This window comes from Nannobrachium achirus, assembly GCF_963921795.1.
Source record: "Nannobrachium achirus genome assembly, chromosome: 23".
NCBI lineage: Eukaryota > Metazoa > Chordata > Actinopteri > Myctophiformes > Myctophidae > Nannobrachium > Nannobrachium achirus.
The window spans coordinates 29,488,139-29,515,638 of record NC_137830.1 but is presented as its reverse complement, the minus strand read 5'-3'; the positions used below and the strand labels follow the sequence as shown (position 1 = coordinate 29,515,638).

The following is a 27,500-nucleotide window of genomic DNA, read 5'->3' as shown; positions in this document are numbered from 1 at the left end:
TGCAGGATTCTGACCACAGAACCGCAAGGCATACATGAACACAAAAACTACTGGTAAGGTAGTCGGACGGACGATCACACCACACACCACACACCACACACACACACACCACACACACACACACACACACACACACACACACACACACACACACACACACACATGCGCACTAATACAAACAGACCGATGCATCATCAGCGGAGGATGATATGAGTAGTAGAATGTAACAGTTAGCACACAGTGACTCACAACATGAATTACATCAACTAGATCAAACTGTACATGTTACTAGGAGATAAATCACAGCGGAGAACTGAGAATTGAGCTATGTCTGTACCAACCTACAGTACTGTACCTACTTACCTTCCTATACCTGCTTATCTATCTACAGCAGGGGTTTTCAAAGTGGGTGACGGGGCACCCTGGGGTGCCGTGATGCCAGTCCAGGGGTGCCGCGAGATAATATTTGGAATTCATCAATATCACTATATCAATATCACTTCACTATGCTTAGTAAAACAGACCTTGATGAGTTATTTTTTTTTTCCCACCTACCAAAAATAGCAGATCTACAAGCTCACAACGCATCACGTTGTGACGTGTTGTGAGCTTGTACATCAGCTATTTTCGGTGAACCTTCCCCCCAGAATAGGCATGCTGGGGTTCAAGTGGTTAAACGTCAAGTATAACGTTATTTTCAGTCAGTTCTGATGGAAACGGATATTTCTCCAATATGGTGTAAGATTCTAAAAAAAACAGTGTAACTCAGTGGTGCCGTGGATGAAAAGGTTATTTACAAGGGTGCCCTTAGTCAAAAAAGTTTGAAAACCCCTAATCTACAGTACAGTATCTGTGTGTATGTATGTGTACACACTAGGGATGCGAATCTCGACCACTGAGGCGATACGATACGGACCTCGATACACTGCCAGCGATACGATATAATTGCGATACATTGAAATCCTGCCGATACGATACATCGCGATCCACCCCTGTTCCCGATACGATGCGATACGATTCACGATTCACCACGATTCAAGCCCAAATCCCCAAATTTACAAAACATAGCGACTAAAAATTTATGAAATTTAAATTCAAGGCAATTTATTGTTTCACTGTAGTACTAGGCTCTGTCTAACAACCCAACATAGGCCTATAGTATTCTGGGAGAACACAAAGCTGCTGGCTATTGTAGAATTGTTAACTAATCATATAGAAGGCCTATGTCATTATTAGTAGGCCTATATGTCTTCAACTGGGAGTCAGGGACCCCAATCCAGGGTTATTACAGGGGGCCTGCCAAATATTTGTGTGATACAGTAGGCTATAATGCCTAGCCTACAGCGAAGGTCCCTGCTTGATCTCTGTCTGAGCTAAGGGGTCCTTGACCTGAAAAACAATAAAGTCCCTCCCTGGTTTGTATTATTATATTATATTATATTATATTATATTATATTATATTATATTTAATCCAGGATTATGCAATTTTTATAGCCAAAATGTTTTAAAACAGACCTACAAGCTCACAACGCGTCGCATCCACGACGCATTGTGAGCTTGTAGGTCTGCTATTTTAGGTGCGACACCCTTGTACTCCGATGTATAAATTAGGCTTCTTTCCCATGCAGAGCAGAACTAGCAGCAGAGAAAGTGAGAGAGTTGCTTGCATCAACAGGAAAGTTGTAGAACAGTGACAAATACTTTGTTTTAAACGCAAGCAGTAGTCCTACAAGTTACAACACCCAGCAACATTGTTGTGTGTGTGCAGTTAATATAGCGCAGAAGATGATCTCAATCAATTGTCCGTCGGAGATTCGCTAAGAAACGGCTGTTGATTACATATCACTCGATCAGCCTGTGCTACTCTGTGACAACAAATCAGCGCAGCGGACTTGGATGTTATAAAGCTAAGTACTGTACAACTATCTTTTTAACCCGTGGGGCTGCTAGTTCGTCTGTTGATTCACTCGCATTTCGCTGCACTGTCTGTCTCCCTGGTTGCCTGCATGCAGAGTGCAGATGTTGTCCGTCTGTCCGAGTCGCAGCTCGCGTTAAAGACTGGCTTTTGGGGAGGGGGTTGAACGGCTGATGATGGTGCATTCATGGCGCCTCGGAAACACAGGATAGAATGAAATACTATATGGAAGAACCGATACAATCGCGGAATATACCGATCCAGACACTCACGGCACGATCCATCACGATTTCGGCCGTCTATTGTACCGGTACACACTGAATGTACCGATTCAACCGTATCGCGGACATTTGTATCGCGATTACGATCCGTACCGGTATATCTTCGCATCCCTAGTACACACGTATATGTGTGTGTATTCACAGTCTGTCTGTCTGTCTGTCTGTTTGTCTATGCAAAATATTTGGTCTGGTGTAGAGTGGAAAGACCAAGTACAGAGCCAAAGGTCAAGATGACAAAGTATTGATGGTTTTAAGTGGTCAAAGGTATGACAATACACATTAACGTATTATGTGGTGGGGGTCCCTGCTTCATCTCTCTCAAAGATAAAGGGTCCATTGGCTTGAAAAACATTGAAGACCCCTGATAGATGCTATCAACGCACGTGGGACAATCTCTGGGTCATAGCTAGGGTGTGTGTGTGTGTGTGTGTGTGTGTGTGTGTGTGTGTGTGTGTGTGTGTGTGTGTGTGTGTGTGTGTGTGTGTGTGTGTGTGTGCGTGCATGCGTGTGTGCTTGCGTGCGTGTGCGATATTGTTTGATGGTGTGTGTGATACTGATATATTGAGTGAGGAGTCACACATTGTCTTCCAGAGCAGCAGGCCTCAGGGCCGTGCAGTATGCTTACACTTTCCATTGTGATCCCTAGCATGAGTCACACTGGATCACACCCGTCTGTTCTCCGACACACACGCACACACACACGCGCGCGCGCACACACACGCTTCTTACCGTGTTCACAGTTCTTGCCTCCATACCCGGTCAGACAGTCACAGCCGTACGTGTTCCACTTGTTGACACACACTCCTCCGTTGTGACACACCTCCCGCGAGCAGAAGTTCGTCTTAGCCGCGCAACCTGCACATTGAAACGTGGTTAGCATGCATTGTAGCTGTTGTGCCCGGAAACTGCACACAAAGTATTGAACGCACTGTGCATCGTTTTTTCATTGATTAACGCCTTGCTTGATCATACTGTACTACAGCAGTAGTTTTAAACTAGTAAGACGCCTCAGGGCGACAAGCGACCTCGCCCTAAAGGGCCATGTCTTTGCCATCTGGCCAGTGATGTATATCGGACCAGTTATCCATATATGGAGACCCCTGGTACCCATATATGGAGATCCATGTACTGTACGGTATATGGAGATATGCTGTGAGAGCCCAAACATGCTTAATTATTCGTTATGTGAAGGTCCTATGATGACATCTGACATCATACATACAATCCCTTTTATGCCCATACATGGAGAACCCCTGTCTGTAGAACCAGCCACACAGATATGGGCTGTTTTGGCCATCTGTCATGGCCATATATGGATTCTGTTAGTGTGGTATGTGGCCTATGTGGCCTTAGTATTTTATCATGCAAGTGCCCACTACCTGTGAAAGTTGCAGTGTCAAATTAGTATTTTAGTTAAAGTACAGGTTTAACTGCTTTTAAGAACACTTACAGTAAGTGTTGAAAAGTTGAATAGAAGAAATACTGAAGTATTCAAAAGTACAAATAAAGTACAAAAATATAAATTATAGTGAAAGTAGCAGCTCTACAAGCTATGGGGTCTATGTATTCATTTCATAGGATTCCTCAGTGATCATCTGTGTTTCCAGCCATTGATTTTCATTTTATTTTATAATGAAATTACTTAAAGGAGTAGTTCACCCCCAAAATGACTTTTTTTCTATTGATTACTCATGCCATGGAGAGTAGAGTTCAATAATATTTTTTGGTTTTTGTCACATTCCTAAGACAAAAATTTGATTCGAGTAAATTTACCCCCATTGATTCCGGATGGGGACCCGTTTTGAAACGGGTCCCCATCCGGAACGAATGGGGGTACATTTATTGTTATCACATTTTTGTCTTAGGAATGCGACAAAAAGGCCTTATGTGCCACAAGGCACGAAGTGGATAGGTAAATGCGACAAAAAACTAAAAATATTATTGAACTCTTGTCTCCATGGCATGACTAATCAATAGAAAAAAAAGTTATTTTGGGGGTGAACTACTCCTTTAAGAACATCATTGCATTTTCTTTTATTCATGAAAATCTTTTTGGGGAATGTTTTTTGAAAATGATTTGAAATAATAATAATTAAAGCTAAAAAAATTAAGGGACCCATAAAAATGTGTCCACGACCCACAAATGGGTCCCCGACCCAGTGCTTGACTTATTATACATCATCTCACCCGCCATGGTTCCGTTGTTAGCGATGAAGCTAGCCATGTCGGTGGGCCTGCTGTCGATGGTCAGGTTCCTCATGCAGCCCACAAAGTCCCTGTTCCTCACGGGGAAGAGCTCAGGCAGGTTGGGGACCCCGCCCAGCAGCAGGGGTCCTGTCAGGTCCAGAGACCTGTAGGGGAGGGGGGAGAGGAAGCCAGAGGGGCTCAGTATACAACAATGTAACCACTGAAAAAGTTGCCAAAACAAAGCTGTAGAGCAGGGGTCTGCAGAGTTTTCAGGCCAAGGACCCCTTAGCTGAGAGAGAGATGAAGCAGGGATAGATTCCATATATTCATCGTTTGACAGCACAATCGTCAGTGTATTTTGGTTTTCATGTCAATTTGTGTTTTCAGATATTTAACCACTTGAACTGTCAATACTTAATAAACTTGACCTTTCACTCTGTACAACTGAAGAAGACCTTTCCAGGTCGAAACATTGGTATTTAATTAAATAAATCCTGCATCGTGGCTACAAGTGAGCTGCCTTTTCCTTTATGTTTTATACTTATTTACCAAGGTCAGCAGCACCTCACCCATACTGGTGTGCGCCTTCCCCCCGTTTGTTTGATTCATTTTGGGAGGAACAGAACGTATCTATATGAACACAGCAACAAATCTACATACAGTAGGGTAAGGAGTGGAAATAATGTCGTAGTTGCCAAGAATGCACGTTTTCATCTGTAGTCCCTAACATTTAACAACTAGTCCATACCAGAGCCATATAAGGAGAGTTACGTCAGCTCCGCTCACTTCATCGGGCCAGTTCCGAGGAGCCGAATATAGTGAGCGTTTAAAAAAAAGAACGCCTAGAATAGCACGCCCGACAAAAAAAAATAAACCCATACGGGTTCAGATTTACACTCTCAAGAGCAGTTTGTCACAAGGCAAAAGCTAGGCATGCAGGAAGCTGCTTACAAGCCCCCCAAGTCCGGCCAGGGGCCCTCAAACTTCAAACAGAAAAGGATTGGAGGGATTTAACTAACTCTAACACCACTGCCGTGCCACAACACGAGTCCAAACCGCTCAACGCACGCCTCCTCCTCCTCCTCCTCCTCCTCCTGACAGACAGACAGACGACGTTGGCAGAACTTGGCACATGGCCAGACTATAAGCCGGTAAAACAATCGTCCAGAAAATCCTTTAATGACACTGCTAGTCAATCATTTGGAACGTTCTGCAATCATAACAGGACAGTTCAGCACGATTTGTTTTGTGTGAGCTACAAGCTCTTAAAACACGCACAACACTAACATAATAACTGTACACTGCAACAATGACACAGTCCTATATCACTGGGAATTCAGCATAGTACGTTTACTGTACATTTACTTATTTTTCAAATATATAGGAGTAGCAAAATAAATGCTAATTTACTGTACATCCCCAGTCCCTGGCAGACAACATTAAAGGTGATACACCATGAAATTTCACTTTTCCTATTTTAAAACCTTTTTTTGGGGTCCCACTAGCACCTTCTATCCTCACAAAGTCCCATTTCTGACCGTTGTGTCTTTCTCTGGTTTTGAGAAGGCGAAGGTTAAAAGTATCCCACGGGTTCTCAAAACAGGCTATCCAGATTTGCTGCCGATTGTGACGTCATCATCGGCCGTTTTTGGAGATTTTTTTTTTTTTTTTTTTTTACTTTTTCAAAAACAATTTTTTTTCAAAAACAAATGTTTTTTCAAAAACAAATTTTTTTTCAAAACAATTTTTTTTCATTTTTTTTTTTTTTTTCAAAAACATTTTTTTTTGGGGGGGGGGGGGGGGGTGGCACAGTTCAGGGCAAAGGTGGTACTGCAGCTGAAATGCTCTGAGAGCCATTCAAAAATGAGAGAGGCTCTATTCAGGAGTGGTAATTTAGCCTCAAACCTTTTGAAAAACGTTTTTGGGACATAAACAATATGACATAAATACTTTTTAAATGCATGGTGTATCACCTTTAAGAAGGAGGTGACAGGTTTAAGTGTTACACCACCAAAAAGCTTTTGGATTCAAGTGGATTAAAAGACAGTGATCGTCAAGCAGCAAGTACAGGAGGACTTGCCGTTTATACGTGGAACAGGTTTATACATGAGAGGTTCAGACATTTGTGTCTGCGAGCGTTCAGTGGGTGTGTGTGTGGGTGGCAATGGTATGGTAAGTGTAACCTCTGTGTGCGTGCGCGACATGCTGTAGGCAACATGCTGTCGATATGTAGGAGACATGTCCCTTAGGACACATGCCTCTTAGGAGACATGTCCCTTAGGGGTCACCCAGATGATTGGCCTAATGTGCAACATTGTTTCTCACTCAACAGTAAACAAACCAACATACAGTACACGTGTATACGGGGTATCTGCACATTTCTAAAGTGACAATAGGACTTTCAAGAAATTGGCCAAATTGTCAAATATTACGTAAGAAAGGTAAACAGTGTGAAAATAGTCGATCTACAAGCCCACAACGTCTTGCAGTACGAAGCGTGGTGAGCATGTAGTTCGGCTTTCTTCACAATATATCTGTGGAACCGAGTCAAAACTAAATGTAACGCCTACAATTCCAAGCGTGTGTCAGGGCGGAGGGTCCCCACTTCAAATATGATTATTTCGGGGGGGTCACGGTCTGAAAGGACTGGGAACCCCTGGTGCAGAGGACATGATATTGGGGGACATGATGACGTAGGGGACATGTTGTAATAAGGGGACATGTAGGGGACACGGAAGGGAATGTGTGGCTCTGTGCCTCCAAGCTCACTGCCGCAAGCTAGAAGACAAGTTCCTGAAAGAATGTAACCTCATTAACTGTACTTTGATGTTGTGCCTCTGTGTAACTCCTCTCTCTCTCTCTCTCTCTCTCTCTCTCTCTCTCTCTCTCTCTCTCTCTCTCTCTCTCTCTCTCTCTCTCTCTCTCTCTCTCTCTCTCTCTCTCTCTCTCTCTCTCTCTCTCTCCAAAGTGTTTAATCCTTCTAGCCAGTCAGTCAATGTGTTCCAGCATGCCAGGCGCGCTAACAGCTCCCCTCATTTAGAATAGTGACTGTTCAGGAAAAAAAAAATCTGAAAAAACAACAACGGGATAAAACCCAGCTTCTGGTTGAGGAGGTGTTGTTGGTCGGCCAGAAGTAGAGGCCGGCCGCGTGGTGCAGTGTTGCCAGATTTCACGAGAGAAAGAAGCCAACTGGGTCTGGGACAACGAGCCCGAATGAAGTGACTAAAGGCCACGTATTTGAAAATAGCCAATCTACAAGCTCATAACGTGTTGCGATGCGACGAGTTGTGTGCTTGCAGATCTGCTATTTGCAACAACAACAAAAAAATATTTTTTGAAACATGTCAACAAGAGAAATCTGGTACAGGTCTCCCTGTCCTTTGAGAACCACTGGTTTAAGAACATTATGAAACAAGCCCCAAATAAGCAACTCACACTTTAGGAACAAACCCCAGAAAACCCGCAACCCGCAACTATCAATGTTTACAAGCAGCTTATATACAGAAAAACAAGCCCAACATCGCTTATAATAAGCAGACATGGCAGCACTGGCGGAGGGGGGAGGGAGGGAGGGGGTAGGTCGGGGGGGAGGGGGAGGTGTCATTTGTTGTAATGAAGGCAATTTGACATTCAGCGCCCCTGATAGAACACATTCTCCTATTAGTCTCACCACAGGGGGCAGTGTGTGTGTGTGTGTGTGTGTGTGTGTGTGTGTGCGTGCGTGCGTGCGTGCGTGCGTGCGTGCGTGTGTGTCAGTGTTTTGTGTTTTGTACTGTGGGTGAGAGGCTTAGAGCTCACACACAAAGCAAGAAAACAGGGAGCTCTTTTATCATCCTCTATTAAGTGTGTTCACAATGCAATTGTTGTTTATCTTGTCATGTCATTAAAGTTATACTCACACTGATGAAAAATAAGATAAGAATTGCAATGGAGAAACATATAATGACATGACAAAAACCACAAATTATTTTGAGGGGTCCCCAGATGATTAACTTATTTGCAACATTGTTTCCTCACTCAACAGTAAACAAACCAACATAAGGTTTAAGTGTATAGCACATTTCTAAAGTGCCAATTTAAGGACTTTTTAATACCTCCGAAATGACAAAAACATTGGCCAAATTATCAAATATTAGAGGCGGAAATTGTGTAAATAGCCGATCGGCATGCTCACAATGCCTCGTAACGCGAGGCAGTGCTCGTCAGGGTGGGGGGGTCCCCAGTTAAAATATGATTATTTTGGGGGTCACAGCCTGAAAAGGTTGAGAACCACTGCTTTTGGTTACATGTAACATCTAACCCTCTCACAGTTACACATGGATAAACGAACACTATAGGAGTTTAACCAAGGGATAGAGTGAAAGTAAACGGGGGGACGACAGGACGGGACTGAGACAGAGAGATAAAACACCATGTGACAAAGCAGAGTGACATTATCGCCAGCTTACTTTTTCTGTCCGGTCTGCGTTCCCTGAGCGGCACAGGAGTAGTTTCCGATCTGGTTCCCGAAGCGGATGGCCATGGAGATGTCGCAGTCGTCCACCGCCACCACGGCCACCTTCTCTCCGGACGGGCCGTGAGGGATGCCCAGGCGGCCGATGTTAGGCTGAAACACAAAGGTCAAAAGGCCAAAATCAAAGGTCTCGTCAGGCACAGAGGTCTGTCATCTTAGGAAAAAGCTGAGAGGACGTGGATTATAGGTCCATGTCAAGGACCCCCGAAATGATATATATATATATATATATGGCTGCAGACCCCCCCATCTTATCTCGAAACTATGTTGTGCCTGGGACCAGGGAAGCAAAGAATGTAAAAAACAAACACATTTTCACAATAGGAAAATTGTCACGAAGTGACACACTATTGTATATCTGCTAGTTTTGAATATCAGCCTAATACTTGAATTTGGGGGTCCTTGACATGAAGAAAACTGAGAACCACTGCACCGAACCACTGGTGTCCTCAGCCCACACAGACGTGGAAAGAGCAGGATTCGTTGTGTTTGCATTGACTGAAAAAAAAGGAATAAGTGTTTGTGTGAAAGGAAAAACACAAGTGAAACCCATCGTCTGCAGCAGCGTGCAGAACCACTGCATGGTGGTCTGAATAAACAGATAATGTCTCTCCTCACTCACTCTCCCAGGGCAATATAGTGAAGCAGTGAACCGCAAAACAACAACAATAGGACTACAGGTCCCAGCTCTGATGGTGGCAGAGAGTTTACACAAGATTACCCTGCTGACAGAGAGAGAGAGAGAGAGAGAGAGAGAGAGGGGAGGGAGAGAGAGAGAGAGAGAGGGAGGGAGAGAGAGAGAGAGAGAGAGAGAGAGAGAGAGAGAGAGAGAGAGAGAGAGAGAGAGAGAGAGAGAGAGAGAGTCCATACGTGCACTACAGTATCTGCAATGCATCTGTACGGTACATAGAACTACCATACAGTACACATTGTTGCTGTCTGTATGCATACATTTCTTAGTTTTTATCTGGTGTAAACCAGATCATTAAAGAGATCATTTTCTGGCGAGACATTCAGGAGACCTAGGCGACCTAGGCGACCTATTTGCCGATTGGCTGTCCAATGTCACATGGTAACCGAGCTAGTTTCATGATTGGAAGCGGCCCTCCAAACGATGGGATGGGGGGTACTGCATTAGGGCCAATAGCAGGGGACTTTCCCGCTCATCCAGGCTATGGAATCCTAGACTGGTGTAATGAAATATTTTGTCCAGCAGGGTGTACCATTCCTTCACACTTCACAGGTCAGGCCCTAGAACTCTATGGTCAGGCCCTGTGGTCACACATTTCTGGACACCAATATCTGTGTAACATCCATGCATTTATACAACTGCGAGTCTGCCGCTGCGTGCTTGATTTGGCTGTACACGCTGACTTGTTCATCAGGAAACATGCTCCCTCGTCGATTGGATTTTACAAAACAGACCCGCGTCGTCACATTGAATCCTGTTTAAGAAGAGCTTAAAACACAACTTTCTAATGTTACATTGATGACGTGAGGAACGCTAAAGTCGTCTTGGTTACATAGTAGGCTATGCGAAAATAACAAAGCTCAGAGTCGCAAATTCAATGATCGCTGCATCAGCACACACAAAACACGGGCGTGAGAGAAGTAAATGAATGAAATGGACATCACGTTTAGCCGATTCAACGATTCCAAAAGTCATACGATTGGAAGTTATTGCTACATGCGGCTACATGCGTCTCATGCTGGTTTTGTTAGGCAATAGCCAGGGTCCAGGGAGTGCACAGAATTTTAGAGAGGCATGGGCTGACATTTCTAAAAGGGCCTTTTCATACGGATAAAAGTTAAGGGCTCAAGCCCCTTTTGCTGTATGTGCGCACGTGCCTGGCGACCAGCGCGTCACATTACAGACTTATCATTTCAATCCGTTTCTTTGCAAAAACACATTTCTTTTAGAAAACATTTGTATTCTTGTTTCTCCCAGTGTTATGGTTTTTAATGTGTAAATATAGCACTTTATTATGGGGAAAAACGTGTGTAGGCCTATTTTCCTTTTTTAAATCGCTAAAATAGCGCATTTTTAAACACATTTCCTTAACGGTTAACGGTTAATTAACTGATAAGGCCTGACGGTTATCGGTTAAGAAAAAATCTCCATTTGGCCATCCCTAGACATATAGCCTACAGTAAGTTAGAATATTATGAAATATACATGAGAAAGAACACCAACACTAACTTCAACACAACCAATACACCAGATTTTAAATTGACTGTGTGTCGATTCTTGTTTATTGTATTATTTCATATTTGCTTAGGCAAATAAAATGTAAACTATGTATGGTTTCTCATGTCAATAAAGCCCCTTTAAATTGAAATATAATTGAGAGAATCGATTAAGAACCAACTCCTACACAGCATACTAATGAGTAGTGTAGTTGTGTAGTGCAGTGTTTCTCAAATTGGATTCCAGGGACCATGTGGGTTCCTTTCTGGCGGTCTAAATGGACCCATACATGACTGTAACACTGACAGTGTACAAATGGAACCAAATAACCAAATGAGTTCCATTTAGAGTTAAGGGGAGACCACGAAATGTAAAAGTTTGAGAAACACTGGTGTAAGTGTATAAATGAGTCTAGTTCTACGTGAGTGAAATTGGACGCTGGTGGGGAAGAGACGCACAACAAAGGGGCAGACAGGGAGGGGGCAAAACAATAGAAAAAGTGACTGTGACGGACAAAAATAGAGATGTTACCGGCCTGAAATAGATTTGTAGCAAGACAGGAGAGAGAGAGAGAGAGAGAGAGAGAGAGAGAGAGAGAGAGAGAGAGAGAGAGAGAGAGGGTGGGGGGGACAGACAGACAGAGGACAGGGAGGGGTGACAGAGAGAGAGAGAGAGAGATACAAAGGGAAAGGGAGAGAGCGGGAGAGACTAACGTTTACGGGACATTTTCCAGTGAGTTTTATCGGTTATCATGGAGACTCCCTGTTTCCACCCTTGTACTAAAAACACTTCATCAGTGAGTTTCCACACACACACACACACACACACACACACACACACACACACACACACACACACACACACACTGACAACATTACAACTCCGACGTCATCGCTGGGTTGGCTTCTCTTCTTTCTGTCTCATCTCAAACTCTAATCTCCACCATAAAAATTCCAGCACGATTTATTACCAATTTTTGTTGTTCTGTTTTGATATACTAGAAGCTGGGGCGGCCCAGCGTCTAGTCGGCGACCTGGCCAACTCGGAACAATGTAAATAGGGAATGAATGCCCGCCCTTTAATGCAAACCCCATTATACCTGTTTTCATAGGACCCGTTTTGACCATCTGCCTGCCTGTGTCCATTTATGCCCATATGGAGATATCTGTATCTGTCTGTCTGTCGGCGTCCATTTTATGTCCATGTATGGAGATCACTGCAGTTATAGTTCTGGGTCCATTTTATGCCCATATATGCCCATATATGGAGATATCTGTCTATCTGAGTCCATTTTATGCCCATATATGGAGATCTCTGTATCTGTCTGTCTGTGTCCCTTTTATGCCCGTATATGGAGATCTTTGTGATTCTGCGTCCATTGTATGCCCATATATGCCATATATGGAGATATCTGTTTATCTGCGTCCATTTTATGCCCATATATGAGATCTCTGTCGCTTTTTCAAACAGATGGTCAAAACGGGTCCTATGACAACAGGTATAATGGGGTTTGCATTAAAGGGGGAACCGGCACTGTGTCTGCAACACAGTCGGAGGCACAGACAGATACAGAGATCTCCATAATGGGCATAAAGGGACACAGACAAACAGATGGAGGAGGAGACAAACTTAATGCAAACCCCATTATACCTGTTGTCATAGGACCCGTTTTGACCATCTGTTTGCCTGTGTCCATTTATGCCCATATATGGAGATATCTGTATCTGTCTGTCTGCGTCCACTTTATGCCCATATATGGAGATCTTTGACCATCTGTTTGCCTGTGTCCATTTATCCCATATATGGAGATATCTGTATCTGTCTGTCTGCATCCATGTTATGCCCATATATGGAGATCTATGCAGACACAGTGCCAGTTCTGGAAAATCCTGATGTCAGACATCAGAATCCGAACCTTTCGTGCTGGTTCCAGAAAATCGTGTATCGGGTCGGGTCGAGGCCGAGCACTGCACTACCTGCTGCGGTGGGGAACGTGCATGCCGAATTTGAAATAGGGAATGAATGCCCCACCCTTTAATGCAAACCCCATGAATGCCCCACCCTTTAATGCAAACCCCAATATACCTGTTGTCATAGGACCCGTCTGTTTGTCTTTGTCCACTTATGCCCATATATGAAGATCTCTGCACACACAGTACCGGTTGCGGAAAACTCTGATGTCAGACATCAGCTCCGCATACGGGCATTCATTTTATTCCCATATATGGAGAACGCGCGTGCCGGTGGGATGAACGGTTCTCGAGATAAGCGGATTACATACATACATACACACTCACAGAGATTTTTTGTTGACTCATGTGGTGTACGTGATGTCAGAGCCTTTTATGAAGTGATGTCACAATGAGTAAGCGCTTGCACCGATTTCCTCCGGAACAGCCTGATGTCAACAATCAGCCCCGCATAAGGAGATTACGAACGTTTCGCGCCGGTTAGGGAAAACCGCGCGTCGGGTCGAGGCCCGGCACTGCACTCCGTGCCGCGGCGGGGAACGCGCGTGCCGAATCTGAAGCCGGTGGGACGAACGGTTCTCGAGATACGCGGATTACAGACACACACGCAGACACGCAGAGACTTCTCGCATTTATAGATAGATTACGCTTAGGCCATTAAGACCGTAGGCCGATTCTACAATTGTCTTCTATATCCAGTATTCTGATAAATTATTGTTAACTTGCTATATATCTTATCTCCATATTTTAACGTTTTGTGTTTTTTCATAAATGAAAGCCCTTCCTCATCATACCACAATGTCACAAATAATAAGGCTAAAATAAAATAAAAAATACACTTTCACGGTTTTAATGGGTTAAAATGACTATCACTACTATCACTACTGTCACTGTACAGTACTAATATTTAATGTAACATCTTTATTTTCTATCGGTGTAAAGATCAACTTCATTCAAACTATGGCAGAAAAAGCATGCTAGCGTATCACGTATGTTTTCTCTGACAATCCAAACTGTTTCTGCCCGACAGCAAGCATGTTTCTTCAACAGTGATAGCAGTCACATTGCAAAGTTCTGAGTGTCATTTTAACCCTTATAGTCTCAACAGCGGGACAGTTCACTGAAGTGGTCACCTGGCGTGAGTTGACACTCACACTCATTAAGCAAGGTAAATGACGATTTTAACAAGCGCGCGTGTGTGTGTGTGTGTGTGTGTGTGTGTGTGTGTGTGTGTGTGTGTGTGACCTGTAAATCTTGGCGTCTCGGCGTTAACATGTAAAAAAAGCGGTCATGCTGGAACAAGGCCACACCCCTGTCTTTGGCAGCTGGCCAATCGGCCTTAAGTGTCTGCAGGTGCTTACCTGCTCATAGCCTCCCACCCCCCCACCAAAGGACCCACCCCGCCCACCGCCTCCAGGCGTCCCCATGGCAACCGGAGGCATCCGGTCTTCCTGTCTAGCCCGAGAACGCGTCCTGCTGTGAACGCGTGAACTCATTCTCTCTCTCTCTCTCTCTCTCTCTCATGTGAGTGTTCTTCCGCTGTTGGCTGAGGCTCTGGTAATTATCATAAATCCACCCGAGTTCACAGCAGAGAGAGAGAGAGAGAGAGAGAGAGGAAGGGGCGGGTCTTGTCTGGAGATGCTGTGTGTGAGTGACAGTGCTGAATGTGTTTCTTATGTAAGGAGGACTCCACTCCACTGGAGAGACACAGTGGATGTTGTGACGAGGCCAGCCGCGTTCCCATTGAGGAGTCTTTACACCTCCCTCTGGGGTCTTTAACAGGGGGTCCGGGACCCCTAGGGGGTCCTCAGAGTTAGGGTCCTCCAAAACTGAGTGATAGAACCCTTTTCCCCTTTTTTATATTAACCACTTGAACTCCAGTTTCCTTATTCTGAGAACACGCCTCGTGCTGCGAGGCGTTGTGAGCTTGTAGATCAGCTATTTTCGGAGGTTTGATGTAGAGGGGGAAAAGAGCAGACTAAGTACAGATTGAAAGGTCAAGTTTATTGACAAAGTGGTTAAATATCTGAAAGCACAAATTGACATGAATCCAAAATACAATTGTGCTGTCAAACAATGAAACTATATGGAATACATGAACAGGTTGTGGGGGATCCCGGCTACATCTCTCAACTCTTTGGTCTGAAAACGTTGAAGACCCCTGGAGTACAGCATCTTGCAGTGGGCCTGGTGTACAAGATACACTACACCGCTAAGATACCCATGTAACAAAAAACTTCCAAAAGGATGTTCACAATTACAACACCAGAGGCAGCTCCACAGATCACGTTCAACCCAGATTTGGCAAAAAAAAAGTGTTAAATTCATTCTCCTGCTACTGCTATGCCGCAAAAATGTGGAACGCCCTACCGACGGCCTTAAAGGAGTGAAAATCCCTACCCTCCTTTAAAACTGCTTTGAAAAGTCACTTGCAGGCGGCTGCTACTCGAAACTGGTAAAAGAATACCTCGCCCTGACCTTTCTACTGTAAATAAAAAAATCACACCCAATGTGAAGTGAGCGGTGGTCGTGCTTGCATAACGTCTTCAGACTAGGATTTGAGTCTAGGATGTACAGGCTATGCTACACACACATGTTTTGCTATGGCAAAATGCTGAGGAAAAAGGCTACAGACATACGACATATGACATCACTAGACAAACATGATGCTACGTACACACATTTTGCTATGGCAAAACGCTGAGGAAAAAGGCTACAGACACACGCACAGCCACTCTATGGAGCGGTTTACCACCACTCAAAAGTAAAGAAAATCTTTGCTTCTAGGGACTCCCTAGAGCAGGGGTTTTCAAAGTGGGTGACGGGGCACCCTGGGGTGTCGTGGCACCCAAGGGTGCAATATATCAATATCACTTCGGGGACATGATTGTACTTGATGAGTTATTTTTGCATCTACGGCCGACTCTTCACCAAAAATAGCCGATCTACAAGCTCACAACGCGTCACGTTGTGACGCGTTGTGACGCGTTGTGACGCGTTGTGAGCTATTTTTTGTGAACCTTCCCCCTCCAGAACAGGGATGCTGGGGTTCAAGTGGTTAAACGTCAAGTATAAAGTTACTTTCAGTCTGTTCTGATGGAAACATATATTTCTGTGTGACCTAGCCTACCGTATCTCAGGTGGAAAGATGTGCATTTACGTCGCGTAATATAATGTAAGATTATACAAATTAATCACAAACTGATGTGTTGCGAGCTTGTAGACATAATCTATTTTAGCCGAATGTTCACCCTAAAATAGGGTGGTTAAACAACAACAACGACGTGGTGAAATTGCTTATAAGTGTTAACTTTGCACAAGCACAAACACACACACACTGTCAACACTGTCCACACAAGTTCAAGCAGGGTTTAACCTGGTCTTTACGTATTACCCTGCAGCAACACTTTTAACAACACATACACACCCGCACACACACACACACACACACACACACACACACACGCACACACACACACACACACACACACACACACACACACACACACACACACACACACACACACACACACACACACACACACACACACACACACACACGCACACACGCAGACATACCATGGACAGCGAGCTGAGTAAGTCTTTTCTGACACCTATATTAACGCTGACGTCTGTCAACACAGGCCTACAGGCACGAGAAGCAGATTGAGTTGCACTCTAAACAAAGTACAACACTGTCAATGACCAGCCAGTATACTGTATGCAGGTGTGTGTGTGTGTGTGTGTGTGTGTGTGTGTGTGTGTGTGTGTGTGTGTGTGTGTGTGTGTGTGTGTGTGTGTGTGTGTGTGTGTGTGTGCGCGTGCATGCGTGCGTGCGTGTGAAACAGGAAGAGGCCGGCGGGGGAGCACACGGCAAAGCATTTTATTTTCTTAATAAAGGAAGTGTGACTCGAAGGCTGTGATTATATTTATGTTTGACAGCGGAAATCCCATTCTCTCTCTCTCTCTCTCTCTCTCTCTCTCTCTCTAACTCTCTCTCTGTCAGACTCCCTCTCACTCTCTCTCTCCTTCTCTAAAATGACTCTCCACCCACTGATATTCTCAACACTCGACACTGTGTTTTTGAGGGCACGAGTGCGTGTTTCTAAAAGCAGGCAGTGTTTCCTCTAATTGTATTTGCCGATAATTACAGTAAATAAGTACTCTTGAACCCTAGCGACCCTAACGTTTGGTGCAAAGAGCAGATTGACAAGCTCACAATGTGTCACAACTCAACACCATTTGAGCTTGTAGATCAGCTATTTCCCACAACGAGATTTGGTATAGCGTGTGTGTGTGTGTGTGTGTGTGTGTGTGTGTGTGTGTGTGTGTGTGTGTGTGCAAGGTTTAAGTGGTTAATATAATTGTTTCATCGTGACAACGTGATCAAGTACAGTATTTACTGTACTAGATAGACACCTACAGTAAATTTAACCTTAAACATAGGTATCACACCTCACGCGATGTGGCGTGAGAGATGCGCCGCGAGCGATGCAATCTCATTAAAATACATTTGTTTCAATGAGAACGTCCCGACCTACCGCGAGCGACGTCGCGACCACTCGCAGAGTCTCTATTTGAGCGAGGTTTCGCGCGGCCATGTCCCCGCCCCCCCAAACACTTTTATTAATTAATTATTTATTTGATTGGTTCAGGCAGCCGTCGCAACGCAATGGCCGAAAATCCATATGCGGACAGTATTTCGCGGGACATCGCGTCGCTTGCTCGCTCGCGTGCAGTGCGGATGAGGTGTCAGGCAACGGAAACAAAAGGCTATTAAAGTGTACAAGATATGAATGTGTGGATGCACATTTGATATACTGTATACAAATGTATGTGGTATCTATTTATCTCATGTCTATGTTATAATCTATGTACTGTACAGTATGTCTGTCACACACATACTGCACACACACACACACACACACACACACACACACACACACACACACACACACACACACACACACACACACACACACACACACACACACACCCACACACACACGTGCACACAGACACACAGAAACTCTTTACTGCAGTGTACAGTGTGTTTGATTGAATGAATGCCATCGTCTCCAACTCTCTTTCATTGTGTACACGGTGTAGTGTTTGCTACGTGAGTGTGTGTGTGTGAGTGTAGAGTTTTGGCCATGTCATCTTGCGTAAAGCTAGTCTGTCACTGGTGGCGAGAGAGACGTCTCGTTCATGTCCACATTACCTCACCGCCCCTCTGGCTGTGTAAACCTAGAAGTGTCAATTATTCACACCTAACACATACACGCACACACGCGCGCATGCGCGAGGGCGCACACACACACACACACACACACACACACACACACACACACGCACGGTCTCCTGAGGCCATACACAGGGCTACAATGTTCAAGAATATAGGTTACTGGTCTGCTGTCTATCAGGGTAACAGGTGGGCTGTGTGGCTTTGTCAGCTTCACAGCTTCTCTAAGCAGGCGAACAAACAGCGGAGGTCAAGGTAAGCTGATCCTGTGTCGGAGGGATGGGAGAAAAATCTTCCTTCATTAATCTGCATATCGTCTCTGTCGGGAGGAACCTCATTATGTCTAAAAAATGACACTTTTCAGGATAAAAAAAAGAGAAAAAAAACACAGCAAAAGTAGTAGATCAACAAGCTCGAAGCACTGCGCAGACTGATGCTTTTGATGCTTTTGTGTGATGCAGACGCTGTAGTATGTATATCAAGTCCTATGCAATTCGCCCTCCTGGCCCCCAAACTGTGGCATAAACTCCCTGTCGCACTTAGAACAACGGACTCACTCCCTAGCTTCCGCCGTGGTCTGAAGACCACGGCGGAACACAAAAAGTTAAAATATGGAGGTGAGAAGAAGTGGTTAACAAATATAAAGTCTAGAATGAAATGGATAATTGATCAGGGCTGATGATCAATTATATTTGATATATTAAAATGGATAAATAACTAATTCAATATGTTTTCGTATTAGTCAACAAATTGACACAAAAAAAATCGTAATAGACTAAGTCAAGTAAACTTCATTGTACAATGGTGGCATACAGAAATATACAAGCTCACAACTGTTTTTCACTGCTTTTTTTCACTCTATATTCTTATAATCGTTCATTAATCGGAATCAAGGCAAAGGTTTGAAATAATGGGGATATTTATATTGATTTGAAGTCATAATATCACCTCCCAGCCCTATCAGATCAATGTTTAGCAGCCAGGAACCCATCCAGATATGAGCACAACATGGAGTCGTTATGAAGATTCATGTTGATGTTTGGCAATTGGCAGTAAAAATGTGCAGTCCTTGATAAGGCCTGTGATTGTGCGAGATAAGGCCAGTGATTCAGGGAGACGGATGGGGGAACAGACAGGTGGGAGGACAGATAAGACGGGCTGGGTGGAGGATGAACTGCCAGGTATTTATAGTAGGTGAGAGTAAATTATCTAGGGCTCTCTCTCTCTCCATCCCCGTCACTGTGTGTATTTCTATCTACTCAGTCAAAGAGTGTTCCTTTAAAGACCTTAGACTCACTTTACCCCCACCCCCTCCACCCATTTCTTTCCTTCTCTGTACATATCGTCGTTGTCAGGTGGAGACCTCGTATCTCCAAGTTTCAAATGTGTACGTTCTTTCGCGAAGTAAAGCCCTGCTTCGTCATACAAGGCCGTCGCACAAAAGTAGTGAAAACAGCAGATCTACAAGCACACAACGCCTCGCGGTGCGAGGCGTTGTGTGCTTGTAGATCGGCTGTTTTCACTAGTTTAAATCATTTTAAAAATGATAAATGCCAAACGAACGGTTTTGGACATACAAGGTTTCCACACGACAATGACGATATGCAGCTATAGTTTCCTCCATGCCTTACGACTAAACCTCTTTGCCTTGTTTTACTATTTTGAAAAACATTTTAAAATACTTCAAATAGCCGATCTACATCAACACGTTGTGAGCTTGTAGATCAGCTATTTGAACTATTTATTATTATTTTTTTCTTTTCTTCAAAATAGTAAAAAAAATAAAAAGGCAAAGAAGTTTAGGGATAAGTGGGGGTAAGGCATGGGCCCATAGTGTTTTATACTTGTTTAACCAAATTAAACCCCTGTAGTCTTAGAGAACGGGACTTGAATTAACTCTACACGGCCTCATACATGTAATTTTGGGGGTCCTTATATGAAAAAGTTTGAGAACCACTGATTTAGAAGAAGAGAATCGGGTCAAAAATATTCAAAGGCTTGCACAAAATATGTTTAAAAAGTTTTCAAAAATAGCAGGTCTACAAGCTCACAGCGCTGTGAGCTTGTAGATCTGCTATTTCTTTATAGTTAAAGCATGACCTGAAGTGTTCAAAAAAAGAGCCTTTCAAATGTGTGTGTGTGTCTGCAAGTGTATGCATGTTTGTCGGAAACTGTGTGTGTGTGTGTGTGTGTGTGTGTGTGTGTGTGTGTGTGTGTGTGTGTGTGTGAGAGAGAGAGAGAGAGAGAGAGAGAGAGAGCACGTAATAAGTCATGGAGAACAACAGATGTTTGACAGATAAATCTGTCTCCACAGACCACCTTCTGCATGACAGAATCTCTCTCTCTCTCTCTCTCTCTCTCTCTCTCTCTCTCTCCCTCCCTCCCAAAGGTTCCCAAACGGCGTGCCCACGTGTGCTTTGGGATTTTGTGACAAACATACATTATTATTTTAATATACAGTATGCAAATATACCAAAACGCATGAATTGCATTTTATTAGCTATTGTGTGCGCACTCATTTCCCAATACTGAGGCAAATTCAATAAGCATACCTAGTTCGGATTATGTCATAGGCAAGGTATGTTCACTTTGGATGCAGGTGTGACTTCACATTTTGACTTGCCCATTGCTGTTCCTTGGGCACAAGGAGTTGGAAAACAATGTCTCTCTCTCTCTCTCTGTCTCTTCCTTTCTTTCTCTCTCTCTCTCTCTACCCAGACTCTCGCCGTCCTCTACTCTCTCTTTCACTCCACCATTCCCCCCCTCTCTTCGCTCGGCTCTCTGACTCATTCAGATTTTGGGTCTGCTGATCTTTCTTTGTCCGTCCATCCCTCCTCTTCCTTTCTCTGTCTGACACCCTCCCCTCCCCTCGCTCGCTCCCTCGCTCCCTCTCTCCCTCCCTCCCTCCCCTCTTTTTCTTCTTGTTCCCCCCGTGGCATTCCTTCTCTAATTTCCTGCTAAGTGAGTGAGAGTATGTCTGTGTGTCGGAACGGGGGAGATTCCATTCAGCTCACCTAGCATGACCTGAGAAGGGGGGGGGGGGGGGGGCGAGTGAGGGAGATAGAACTGGAGAATGACTGTTGGCCCGACTCACTTTTAACAACGCATTATTGCGCATAATTACTTTAACCACTATTTTATGCAAACATTTTGTGTTAACTTTAACAAAAACCTCAGTTCAAACATGCTTACTCAGTTATTCGTTATGTGAAAATCCTATGACATCAATCCCTTTTATGCCCATACATCCCTGGAGATCCATGTCTGAACCACACATATATGGGCTGTCTTCCTCCATATATGGGCATTCCCATATGAAGTCCTGTTAGATATGGGCTTAATATTGATGACATCAGGGATCTCCATATATGGGCATAAAAGGGATTCTGTTAGAGTGGTTCCCATGACATCACAGTGATGTCAAAGCGTGATGTCAAGCGACAAACCCATAGACCACGCTTGACACTGTTGTTCCCCTGACACATCACTGTGACATCACAGGTGACATCACATGTCACAGTGATGTGTCAGGGGAACCACAGTGTCAGGCGGTACCCGTCCGTCCGGACGTATACGGACAAGCTGTGAAGGTTCTGATAGTAAACTGCGACCTACCGTACGGTCGCAACAAAACATACATTTACCACTTCAGCCCTATATATACATTTCTGCTGTTTTCAAAAAATATACATACATTTTAAAACTTGTGAAATAAGACATTAGCCACGTTTACATGGACACCTTTCTTCCAATCTGATTAAAATAAACCTGATTGAAGGTTTTGGATTAAGTGTTTACATGTGGTGAGATCAACCTGATCTGGTGTTTGATCAGGTTGTAAAAAGGTCTAGACCACCCCTCTGCATCTGATTAGAATTTAAATCTGGTTGGTTTATACATGGAGAATACATGGAGAATACATGGAGAATTTTAATCAGATTTATTTTAAATCTTGTTTTAACCCGATTAAAAGTGTCCATGTAAACGCAGCTACTGAGTACTTTCTACTTTTGGTACATTTTGATGCTTTTGCACTTTTATTCAAGCACATTTAGAACTCCGAAGTACTTCTTTCTACATTGCAGCATGCGAGTAGTTTTTCCACCACTGCGTATTGTACAGTAACTAATCCACCACATGACTACAGACATGGTGTTATTGTTAAGTCTCTTACAAGGAACCTATTAAATCAGATCAGAATCAGGACAAAAACATATTCCTTCATCAGAGAGTCATCCTAGACACGTTGAGTGTGCGCTTAATCTCCGCTGACAGGAGAAGGTGCTGCATCGCTGCCAATGAAAATATACAGCAACTCTCTTTGTCTGTCTGCCTGTCGGTCTGCTAGCCAGCCTGCCTCGCTGTCTTGTCTGCAGCGTTGATTTCGTCGACTAAAACTATGACGAAAAATGTTCGTCGACTGGCTTTTTTCACTGACGAAAACTAAATAGAAACTAAATAAAAACTAAGCTATGATGACTAAAACTAAGGCTAAAAAACTTGACTAAAATTTCACGGTAGGGACTAGTGGAGAAGAGATCCAGTAGAACTAAACGACAAGTCATTTTATGTATGGTTGCACCCGGGTGTTGCACTCTGAAAATAATAGCCGATCTACAAGCTCACAATGTATCGCGTGGATTCCAACCGAGTGTGTAAAATCAGCCATTACGACACCATCAAGGCCTGCCAAAACTATCGACAAAATCAATGTACATTTATTCGACTAAAATATTATGATATTTAGTCGACTAAAACTAGACCAAAACTAAAACATTTCAGATGACTAGAATATAACTAAAACAAAATCGCATTTTATTCAAAAGACTGCAACAAAAACTAAATAAAAAAATGTGCTGCCAAAATTAACACTGTCTTGGATAGACACAAGACACGGAGCGTTCAGCCGAACGAGCCCCAGTGCACGATGCGATGAGAGCTGACAGTGTTGTGGGTGCACCGTATACAGAATACTTTGTCATCTCCTGTGACGAGGTGCTGATCCCATGATCTGTCTTTGGAAGCAAGTTTGTGAATTGAGAGCGAAGATGTGAGAATGAGTGAGGGAACGACAGAAATGAGAAGGAGAGAAAGAGAGAGAGAGAGTGAGAGTGGTCTATTCTGTATATACAGTACGTCCCTAGGTGTGTGTGTGTGTGTGTGTGTGTGGGTGTGTGTGTGTGTGTGTGTGTGTGTGTGTGTGTGTGTGTGTGTGTGTGTGTGTGTGTGTGTGTGTGTGAGTTTGAGCTTGCCGAAAATAAAGCACACGAAGAAGAATCATCACAAGCCTATGATCACAGGCCCCTCCTACAGCATACCCTGCTATAATATCAAATATAACATAAATTGGACCATATTTTCACAAAACGCATGACATGACGCTGACAATGTTTATTAAGGTAAGAAAATCAAATGTAAACGTTCGGGGGAATAGAATGGAATCCTATGGAGGACATGATGCTTCTGGTGCCAGAACAGCGCAACTAGCGGCCAATCATAGGAACTTTTAGTTCTGTGTTGCTTAATTTTAAATCGGGACAACTACACCCCTGGTCAGCAGGTAGGGTGAGGCGCCAGGAGTATAGGACTCCATGTCCTCCCGGTGGGGGCTCATCACTGGCTGGCAGGTGAGTCAATAGGATACAACAGCCATCCTCACTGCAACTACACTATCACTCAGAAGATAGACCTAACCAAATTATAACTAAAGAAAAAGATACATACATTATTGGAAAGAACACAAAGTAGAAACATATTTGGCCCTAAACAGACAGTACACTGTGGCTTTACCTAAGCACAGCAACTGATAAAAACCTGAGAAAGACATTGACATTGTTCAGGCTGAGTGATCATGGTTTGGCTATAGAGAAGGACAGACCGACCTGGCTGCCCTGAGAGGAGAGGCTGTGTTGTCATTGTGATGAGGGAGCAGTAGAGACAGAATTACACTTCCTAACACAATGCAAAAAACACACTAACATTAGGGAGGAGTTCTTCCCAAAAATTGAAATAATTTGCCCAGAATTCAGAAGTATGACAGAAGGGGAGAAATTGCCACTCCTTTTGGGAGAACAGAAAGAATGTGCAGTTTTAGCTGCGAAATATGTAAATTCCTGTCACAAGAAAAGGGACAACCAGACACATGTAATGTATATAATGTTTTACTTTACAGCGCGCCATCTCCTTTGTTTATGTACTGTAATTTCATTGATTTATATTGTTAAGTTGTTTGTCATACTGTAGGCCAAATTGTATGTGTGCTTTGGCAACATTTGTAAAATGTCATGCCAATAAAGCCAATTGAATTGAATTGAATTGACGACACGCGCGCGCGCGTGCGTGTGTGTGTGTGTGTGTGTGTGTGTGTGTGTGGGGGGGGGGGGGGGGGGGTTCATTGGCATAACGACTAAATTGGGGGAGAAAAGGGGGTAATAGTGTGGAAATGATGGAAGGGTCAAACAACAGACACACAACTCCTCTGGATCGACACATTCCACATCCAAAAGCCACACCAAAACACACCACAGACCACGACCAGAAAAAAAGCCCCTTAAATACGGTTCCACAAACAAAACAACACCGGACCAAGCCAAAGCACATAGGAACTACAGGAAAACCCGACTACAGAGCAGAACACACCAGAACTACAACTACAGACACCACCACGCTGCCTCCCTCCGGAGGTCTACAGCTACACCAGGAGACTGTTCTAGAAGCAGGGGCCTATAGAGGGCGCCAGGTGAGAGCTAGGCTCGCGGTCAGAGGTTACCTCCTTCTGCTGGAGTTCCAGCCAGGCGGTATAGAGCGGGAGGCGCAGAGCCCCACTGGAATCCAGCAGGCTCTCACCGTCCTGAGAGAGAGAAACACCAACGCATTAGACGCCACTATTAGACCCCTAGACCCCACTGCATTAGAGAGCACTATTAGACCTATTAAACCTCCCTGCATTAGACTTCACTGAGTTGGACCTCACTGAGTTAGACCCATTAAGACACCACCGCATTAGACTCAACTCCATTCAACTTCACAGCATTATTTAGAACCTCTGCATTCGACCACAGTGCATTAGAACCCACTGGAATCCAGCTGGCTCTCACTGCCCTGAGAGACAGAAACGCCAACGCATTAGACATCCTCTGAAGACCCACATGCCTATAGCTACAGGATTACAAGTACTGTACACATGCGCTGCTTCTATGCTTGGTGGTGCACTGGTGGCTGTATGCACTGCTTTGTGCAAATGAGAGAGAGAGAGAGAGTCAGAAATACAGCCTACCACCCAAGCATGCGTGCGTGAGTGTGTAAGCTTGCAGATTAGCCATTTTCATGGAATGCCCCAGAATAGGGACACTGGGGTTCATGTAGCCTGATAAATCAGTCCGCACATCACCACCCCCTGTTGGTGGGTGGTGTGTAGTGTGGACTGAACCCGGAGATATTTTATTTTATTTCAAGCTCGCCTAAAGAGCGGGCGAATTGAATGGGCCAAGCCTGGCTACTTGAGGCACGTGGTAGGCTGGTCCGGTCCCAGCCCCCTCCCTTCGGAGCTGTTCTGCCCACGTGAGAGTCCGTAGTGGACTCTGATTGGTGCTCTTCTGCCCACGTGAGCCGCTAGTGGACTCTGATTGGTCCGTGAAAACTGTCATGGCGGAGTCAGACTCGACTCGAATTCTTTTAATAAACTATACAATAGTGCCGTTTCATTACGTTTTAATACCATTTTGCACTAACGTAAACATGCAGTCATATAATATGTTATGAGAAATAACGTATTTTTGCAATGTCACGCCACGTCGCCGTCGGCGACACACGGGGCTGTGTGTGTGTGTGTGTGTGTGTGTGTGTGTGTGTGTGTGTGTGTGTGTGACGTCAATAGGCTTTACCCCGCCCCCGCTGAAGTAGAATCTCCGTCCCCAGGCTCAGACTCAATCCCAAAACGAAGTGTGTGATAGAGTCTGACGCTTGCAGTCAGGCTAGGGTTCATGTGGTTAAAGAAAGGTACAGTAGCAGCAAATAATAGAGCTTTCTGGTCAAAGCTTCTGTCTGCTGCTGGAATTGTGAAGAGGCCTGCAAAAAGCTCCCATGTATGGAGACAACTCCCTCTCTCCGTGAGCCACTGAAACTGACAAATATATCGTTGCTGACGCCGGGGCAAAAACCTCTTATCTCCGTATTCTAACTTGTTGTGTTTTTTCGTAATTTCACGCCCTGCTTGATCATACAACATTGTCACACGAAAGCATCAAAAGTAGCAGATCCACAAGCTTGAAACGTGGCGCGAACTAAGCGATGAGTATCAAGCTTGCAGATCTGGTACTTTTGCTACTTTTTGAATTTTACCCCTGAATAGCAACACTATTGCATATTATGGGGTTTCCACCCGACAGAGATATATCTACACTATAGTGTTCTCATTGATACTGGCATTCTTTAACAGTATCTGATAACCCTTGGAGGTCATGAGCAATAAGACGATATGAAAGAGAACACCGAAATGATCTGACAAGGCAAGATCTAAACTGTTACCGGAGTTCAAACTAAACCTGGTGAGTAAGCGTTTAGGTATTAATATGTCACACATGAGAACAAAACACCAGGAGGATCTGAGACTTGTGCCAACCCAAGGTTATATTAGCTTAGAAGACTTTATGTTTAGAACAGCGGTTCTCAACCAGTGGTTTAAAGTATAAAATGTTTTTAAACACTTTTACGCTCTCAAGAGTTGAATTATTGTTAAACATCTGCATTACTTAAAGGAGGACTTTGCCACTTTTAAACCCATCTTCATATAATAGGTCCTCACTAATGTTCATAATAAAATAGCACAATTATAGCACAAATATTTCGATTTTTATTATCGCGAGAACAATGGCTTCCACTTTAACATTGCCACTTTTCTGGAGTAGAAAGCCTGCATTTTCTATTAGCTTGGATTCCCAATCGATGATGTCACAAGACGATGGGTTTCTGACCTGCCCACAACCCTCCTCTGAGAAAAAAAAGAAAAAGAAAAAAAGCTATTTTTTAGTGAGGACCAATTATATGAAGATAGGTTGAAAAGTGGTGAAGTACTCCCTTAATTTAGTCCACACAATTAGAAAATGTAGAAGAATTGTTATTTTGATCAACCCGCCTGATATCTCTTCTATGGTACCACACCAATACAGCATGGCATTGTGGACAGAATCTTCTGGGTCTGAGAGG

General features: G+C 44.0%; 1 protein-coding gene across 1 annotated transcript in view; it reads right to left on the bottom strand.

The window, feature by feature from the left end:
- Positions 1–27,500, bottom strand: part of celsr1a (cadherin EGF LAG seven-pass G-type receptor 1a) — a gene marked incomplete at its 5' end in the record, with an annotated part of 187,771 nt that overhangs the window by 53,306 nt on the left and 106,965 nt on the right. Inside the window, 4 exons of the mRNA XM_080754310.1 lie at positions 2,926–3,051; positions 4,384–4,547; positions 8,832–8,989; positions 25,066–25,146. Of these exons, the coding sequence (XP_080610436.1) occupies positions 2,926–3,051; positions 4,384–4,547; positions 8,832–8,989; positions 25,066–25,146 (529 nt within the window). The remainder of the gene's footprint in view (positions 1–2,925; positions 3,052–4,383; positions 4,548–8,831; positions 8,990–25,065; positions 25,147–27,500) is intronic.